This window comes from Alnus glutinosa, chromosome 14 (assembly GCF_958979055.1).
Source record: "Alnus glutinosa chromosome 14, dhAlnGlut1.1, whole genome shotgun sequence".
NCBI lineage: Eukaryota > Viridiplantae > Streptophyta > Magnoliopsida > Fagales > Betulaceae > Alnus > Alnus glutinosa.
Genome location: NC_084899.1, coordinates 20,523,939 through 20,531,755, shown reverse-complemented (window position 1 = coordinate 20,531,755; position 7,817 = coordinate 20,523,939). Strand labels below are relative to the sequence as shown.

The following is a 7,817-nucleotide window of genomic DNA, read 5'->3' as shown; positions in this document are numbered from 1 at the left end:
TTAATGAGCTATGGACTTAATTAAATTAAACCGTAAGTCTTAAATCATATTAATCTATCTCTCTACCTTAACTCTTTTAACTTAGATATTCTCAATCAACTAAGCAAGCATTGGTATGAATACCATGGACGTAATTAAAGTTAGTCCAATAATTCTTAGTTAGGTTAGACTCTAACTCGATAATAAAACATATTTATTTACTTATTGTAATCTTTACGTGTTCCATCCTCTTAATACACTCTTTTATTTACTCAATTTATCATATTGTCCTAGTGCCCTTATACATTAAACCTTCCCCATGCTTTTGTAAAATCCAAACCAACCACACTCATAACATAACCAAATGCTCAACATCATTCAACCATTGTTCAAAATCACACCGAAGGAACACTATACCAAAAACAGCCACATTTCACTCAAGAAACACTCCAAGATTTAACCTAGGAACCATCAAACAAAGCCCCCAAAACTCCATTATCCACCCACTAAAATTCACTCCAAAACAGCCTATGAATTCTATCCATAGAAATAACCCAAGCAACTAAAACCAGTACCAAAATAGAATTTTAATCTTTCTCTACATTAGGTCAATCAACACCCCATATCACACATCTAGCATTTCAACTCATATACACGACTACCACATAAAAGAGTCCCAAAATCAACCTCAATCAAGGGCCAAGACATTCACAATTATCAAAAGCCCAAAACCAAATTCCAAGAATACCAATTCAACATCCTCACACAAAATCCTCAAAAATCCATCTCTAATTTCGGTTAAAATCAACCCTAAAACACAAATAAACCTAAACCTTATCAAGTCAACATAAACTAACATCATCATCCCATTTACAAACACAAATCAGATTTGGATTTCCAACAAAATACTCATCAAAATCAACTTCCAATCAAACATCAACAACCTACAATAAAATACTCATCAAAATCAACTTCCAATCAAACATCAACAACCTACAATAAAGCATTAATCATGGGCTAGCATATTCAAGAATCAAACCCACAAGATAAACACCATTACAAATCTACCATTTGCCCTTTAAACCAAGAGGATCTAAATACATCAACTTCATAAATCATTCCATATTAGCTCACCAAAATACTCCAAATTTCGGATTCCACTAAAATGCACCCCTTTATACATCAAGCCTAACAACAATCCATTATTACCTAAATAGGAAATCCACACCAAATTTACAAATCCAAAATTTATTTTAGAATCATCAAACATGAATATAGCATCATTAGCTAAAACCAAAACCCCAATTACCCATTCGGCCAACATGGCAATTTTAGGATTAAAAAAGACCCACTCCAATACACATCAATCGGTTTTAGAAATCAACCAAAACCATATTTCCAATCAACCCATCATTCTCCATAATCCAAAACCATCAAAACGAATCAATGAAGCAACTAAAACAAACACCATGGAACGTACAATCGGCTATCATCCAACCAAAATCACAATCCATCACCAACAAACCTAATCCAACCAACTGTCTCAAATGATGGGTCAAGGATCAAAACATTCATCAAACGACCACTAACATATACCACATTCATCAACACCAAGGGCCCATTTGGCCAACACAAAAAAGACCCCCAAAATTAACCCTAAATTCGCATCTACCAAAGCCATAACAAATCCCCACCACTATCTAACTCTATACTCAATGGGTATTAAGAAATCACAAAGTGAAGCTCGGATCCTTACTTGATTTTTCGTTGTTTTTACCCCATGTCTGAATTCTCCATTTTTCTTCTCATTTTTCTGCAACTCGCCTCTCAACCTTGAGCTACATCTTCTAGCTCTCTCACTCGACAGACATATGTGTGTGATGGGGTGAGACGATGGGAAGAAAAGGAATGGGAAAAGGTGGCTGGAAGTCGCATGTCGGTGAGAAGGAAAGAGAGGAAGAGAAAAAGAAAAGAAAGAGAAATGGGGAGGGAATGGTGTCGGGTGGGGGAAGGGAAAAAAAGAGGAGTTCGTCTATACGGACGTCAAGCGTCCGTCTAGAGACCGACTCCTTAACCCACGTGGCATCGTTTTTTTTTTTTTTTTTTCTTTTTTTTTATTAAAAAAAAAAAAAAAAAAAAACCAAGAAAACCAAATGTTCAAACCCATTTCAGACCCAATTCAGTGTTTTCTCCCATTTATTCCCAAAACCTCCCCCTCTCAACCATACCCTCCCCCACCGACCAAACCACCGGCGCCTCTCTAACCGAGTGACCGCCGCTCCTCTACTAGCTCTCTCTCTCTCTCTCTCTCTCTCTCTCTCTCTCTCTCTCTCTCTCTCTCGGACCCAGTAGCTAAAGGATTCGCCGCCTATCCCGCCGCCCACTAGCACCGCGGATCTCTGACGAGGGAGCGCCAGCCACCCATCGGAGCACCGCCCAACACCGATCAGGAACGAAGCTGACCACCATATTCTCGTTGTACGGTATCTCTCTCTCTCTCTCTCTCTCTCTCTCTCTCTCTCCATGGTATGCCACTGTGGATTTTTTATGTGCTTTTTTTTTTTCTCTCTCAACGGCCAGTCACAAATTCTTGTTGTTTGTGATAATTTTTGGTTTTTTTTTTGTTTTTTTTTTTTTTTGGTTCTTGATGATCCTCGCCGGGTGTTCGACAAAATGTCTGAAACGAATATGCATGCTTAATGTTATGCTTAATTAATATCTATTGTAAGATGGTTTATAATTCTAAAGGGCGTGTTAACATGCTAGATTTATTTAAAATGTTTGCATTCTCAAAATGTCTGCCACTAGATTTTTTATGATCAAGTTGAAACAAAGACTCATGTTTTACATTTGATGATCAAACTGGGGAATCTTATTACAGGTACAATCCCAATAGGTATGATGATTATGGTGATGATAGTGATATGGAAGCAAACTTTGAGGATATCATGAAGGAGGAGAGAAGAAGGTTTGCATTGCTTCACTTTTTCTTAAATTAGGATATTGCTTAAATATTTTTTCCAATTTAATGAAATCATGTTCACTTCCTTCCTGTTTCTTTCCCTCACCTAAGCTCTATTCTGTTTTATCTCCAAGCTAATGTTTTTCTTTACATATTATCTTTTTTTATTTTTTTATATAGTGCAAAAATTGCAAGGAGGACGAAGAGCAACTTCTCTTCATAGGGGAAGAAGAGGAAAGGGAGCAGTTGAGAAAGTTGAAGAAGTGTAAGCAGGGCCATTAGTGAGACCGTAGGGAATTTCATGTTCCTCTTCCTTCCATATCAGTATTTTGTAGTAGTTGGAATCCTTTTTTTTACGCCAAATTTGCTAAATTATTGTACCGGTTCATTCTTCAATTGTAAGGTTGTCGTATCGCCTATTTTACGTGTGGTTTTGGCTAGAAAATCGTGTAGCAACTGTCCATAGGCATGTATTTTGGTGATGGCATTCTCTACGGTGCACTATTTTTTTGAGAAATTTGGCTCTAGCACACGAAATGGACAATTAGTTATTTTGATATGATGCTATTTTATTTATTTGTTGGCGTCTTTCTCCTTACCTCTGAAGTGTGCATTGTAAGACATCTGATGTAACTTAAAGGGCTATGTAACTTAAGACATCCTTGTTACTGTAAATGAGAATTCACCATTTTTGTATGTAAAAGTTAGTATTTGTGTTCTTTGTAAAGACGCTGTGGGTTTTAATGTTATTTGATTTACATAAAGTGTATTTTCTCCTAATTGTTTTAAAGACAATTTGAAGGATATAAAGACAAAATAACACTTGCCAATTACAAAATATGTCTGCACACAAAGGGGTCTACATTTAAAAATTCCAAAAGTATGTCCAAAGACACAAAACATCACCCATAAAACGCAACATCAATAGCACTTGCCAATTACAAAATATGTCTACACACAAAGTGGTCAACACAACTTGACTGAACTTAATAATAACTTATCTCATATGCCATTCAAATGATAGGCCCTTGTAAGTTCAAAAATGAAATCATTTTTATCAAAGTTAAAAACTGAGTGCATTACTTCTTTCTCAATTACAGGAAGCCAACTACCACAGAGACACTAACAACGGCTACAAGAAGCTTTAGCATCGTCATACAAATGAAACACCATAATTTCTCCAGCTTCATCGTCATACAAAGAACAAGAGTGAATAGTGTTTAAACTACAATAATTTTACACTACTTTGCTGCTTATAAAATTTAGCATCACCTACAACGATCTTAATAGAGAAATGTTCCAAGTATAGAATCCAAAGTGCCGGTGTAAAAATCCAAATGCATTTGGTTTTCATTGGCTTGGTAACTCATCTGCATTTTTCACAAGAAATCTTAGGCCATGACCAAGTTGACCAAGTTGAAATTATAATGGTTATCTACAATTTCTAACTATACTCTTAGATCACTTCAGTAAACCGAATGATAAAAGGGAAAAAAATCTCATATGATAGTTTACCTTTTCTACAAAACCCCCAAATACTTACGACAAGTATATTAAATCTCCTTCAATAGGACATGATGATTGTGAATTCCCGAAAGTCTGAAACAAATACTTCGTATGATTAACATATATAAAAATAAAATTATTCGTCAACATGTACAAATCAAATACACATGTATGAACCCATTTTTTTTCCTCAAATCTATAAATACCTGTGTAACTACACTATTTTGGATTCCAATTGCCTGGTCATGCTGAACATCATTCACAAAAGGCAACAAATCTTCACTTGTGTCCAGTTCATCTACTAGTGATCTTTGGCATGTCTTCAATAAATAAAATATTGAAACATATTAGATATAATTTAACACATACAATGGCTTTCAAATCTATAAATACCTGTTTTTTTTTTTTTTTCCTTTGCTGTTTGGGATTTGTGTCACTCTGTCTCTTGTTTCCTCTTTTTGACTTTTTCACCACTACTTTTTCAACTTCAGACACCTTTCTTTTTTATGCTCGCTTCCCTTTAGTCCGAGCAACAAGAGTACTACACACCTCCACCGCCATACAATCAATGGCTCCATTACCGGTCATAGATGTACTTGGGACAGATTTTGCACTTGGTAGTGGTTGGGAAGGTGGACTTTGTTCACAGCTTTGACCGCTTAATTTCTTAATTAGCATATCAACATAATTATACACTTCCATGCAATGGTCCACGTTTGGTGCTGCGATTGCGGCTAACTTCAACATATGTTTGCTCAATTCAGCATATCGATCTATAGTAGGGTTGCCACTCAAGGGATCATAACTACTTTTGATTAACTTATGTGGCCGCTTCAAATCCTTCCTCCATCGGTTTAAAAAATATTTTTCTGGCAACAATTCCACATCTTTAACTATAGTCAATACAGATATGGCATGTCTGCACAAAATTCCTCTTGATTCAAACAAATAACAACTGCAGTTCACTTCACATGAAGGGTCATTATAATGAACAATAAAACATACTTTTTTAATGTAAGCATCATTAATTTCTACCCGTTCCATCACTTGATAGGTATTAATTCCACCTTCACTTTTCAAAAGAAAACATCTACAATATAGAACCTCTGTAATCTCCTTCTGAACTTCTTTGAACTTTGCATGTGTGTAAATTTTTTGAAACTGCTTCTCAATGGGGAACCTGCTTACACATGAAACCGTGGAATTAAAAGAACTGAAATCAGCAACATTTTCATTCTCAACCTTCTACGCAAAGCATTATCGTATTCATCCACAAATTCTTTCAATGAGGTGGACGAGTGCACATAACTTCGTTGTGTGGTAGTCATGCCAGCCCAAAATACACCCTTCAAATATGCCGGTACCCAGAAAGTCCGTTCATTGTATAAACTACACAGCCATGCATTATCCTCTAGATTATAACACTCAAGTACTCTGCCACCCTGCATCAAACTCGTCACATGTCTGCGAATTATACACACAATTTTGTATGGCACTCTTGATGGCATTGTACTGTGAATGTGATCCAAATTTTTCTAGAATTTTTTTCAATATGTGCCAAAAACAAAATCTATGTCAGGCATTCGGGAAAACCTTATTAATTATACTTTTCATAGCCCTATCTTGATCTGTAATAATTGCCCTTGGCGCTCGGCCCTTCATGCATTTCAACCATGCATCAAACAACCAAACAAATGCCGATGTATCCTCACTTGAAATTAATGCCGCCCTTAAAAGAATTGATTGACCATGGTGATTGACTCCCACAAAAGGGGCAAATGGCATTTCGTATTTGTTAGTCAAGTATGTTGTGTCAAAAGTAACCACATCCCCAAAATCTTCGTACGATGCCCTGCTTCGTGCATCAGCCCAAAACACATTTTTCAACCTACACTCATCATCCACATCCATATCATAATAGAAATCATCATTCACTTTCCGCATTCTATCGAAGTAGCCACGAAGTGCTGTAGCACCTCCTGTGCCAAGGCGAAGACGTCTTGACTTCGCAATGTAATTGCGACAATCTTTCTCTCCAAATGGAAGATTCTCATATCCCCCCGCTTCAATGGCTAGTGAGTTGTAGATCTTATTCATACGAATTCCAACTCTATCATCTATCTCAAGCTTTCTTTTCGTACAAGGATCCAAGTTCTTGTGGCACCTAAAATATCTCGCTTTGCCTGGGCTTAAATCATGATTATGGCCTATGTTCACATTTGTCACATACCACTTTGTACCCACTAACTTTGCATTTAACGTAGCCTTACATCCCGTTCTAATTGTTTTACTAGGCTTGCAAAAGCTATTACTTGAGCTGGATTGTCTGCTGCCTTGACGAGCACATGCTAGAGTTATGTAATGTACATCTCCATTTTCATCATTTTTTTTCTTCTTCTGTATCACACCAAAACCCTTTTGCTTTGCGAAATTTCTATAATATTCATGAAGTTCCTCTATGGAGCCAAATAGCATCACATCCTTAGGCTCCTTAACATTTGTATCTTCATCTATGAGCTTGAGCTTGGGACGACAATTGTCAACACTATCTGTCAACTATTCATCAGCTATAGTTTCATTTTCATTTATATCTATATCAAAACAAATAAAACATAGTGTAAAGAAAAGAACCCAACTATGAAGAAAAACATTTACTAAAAGATATGTTACAAATATTAAAAGTAAGAATGAAATGCCCAACATACCATTTTGAGGGTCCATTTCGATGGGCACAACATCATCAAGTTGTTCATGTGTCAACGAACAATCATTTTCGCATTGTGAAATCAAGGCCGGTTGTGAGAAATCCATCTAAAAGTTATTTCACAAAAAAAAAAAAAAACAAAAAGTTTAATTAAACAATTATATCAGACAAGCTTGGCTCAAACCATGGACAAAGGTATATTAAGTAAAGAATGAATAAATAACATTTTTCTTTACTGGCTAGAAAACAACCTTTGACATGCAATACTCAATTATCATGTTCCTATTGCTCTTATGGATTCCAATAAACAGATTTGAGAAAGTGTAAGTTTACAAGAACTAAATGAATGTTCTTATATCTCCATACTACTTTATATCTCCAGACTACTTTAGTGATCAGAATGTGAACCCCACTAAATCAAAAAGCAAAAATTACACTTCCCAAACACCCATTCTCAACAGTGACGAAATTTTTTCCTGTGGTTGATTTATTGTTAAAGGGATAAAAACCAGTAGTTCATTACCCACAAATTTTGAATCCAATAATTTCACTTTAAGAATACTAATTACTATTGTAACAAGGTGACCATGAGAATTAAAGTATAAGCCCTGAAACAAAAAGATCAATGGCCATTGGTCCTAGTCTATACCCCTATCATGAACGTAT

The 7,817-nt window shown here is 36.0% G+C and overlaps 1 protein-coding gene and 1 long non-coding RNA gene across 3 annotated transcripts; one reads left to right on the top strand and one right to left on the bottom strand.

The window, feature by feature from the left end:
• Positions 1–2,176: 2,176 nt before the first annotated feature.
• LOC133858109 (uncharacterized) lies at positions 2,177–3,669 on the top strand. 2 transcript variants are annotated; one of them, XR_009898437.1, is made up of 3 exons: positions 2,177–2,457; positions 2,861–2,947; positions 3,122–3,669. It is a non-coding gene; the product is annotated as an uncharacterized LOC133858109 (long non-coding RNA). The 2 variants fall into 2 exon arrangements; XR_009898438.1 differs by having other exon boundaries at positions 2,177–2,462.
• Positions 3,670–4,224: 555 nt separating this feature from the next.
• LOC133856803 (protein FAR-RED IMPAIRED RESPONSE 1-like) lies at positions 4,225–7,168 on the bottom strand. The gene is made up of 6 exons (XM_062291849.1): positions 7,153–7,168; positions 6,041–6,996; positions 5,690–5,889; positions 5,552–5,627; positions 4,654–4,767; positions 4,225–4,311 (listed from the first exon to the last, which is right to left on the bottom strand). The coding sequence occupies exons 1-6, from the start codon at positions 7,166–7,168 to the stop codon at positions 4,225–4,227; spliced, it is 1,449 nt and encodes a 482-aa protein (XP_062147833.1).
• Between the last annotated feature and the right edge of the window lie 649 nt (positions 7,169–7,817).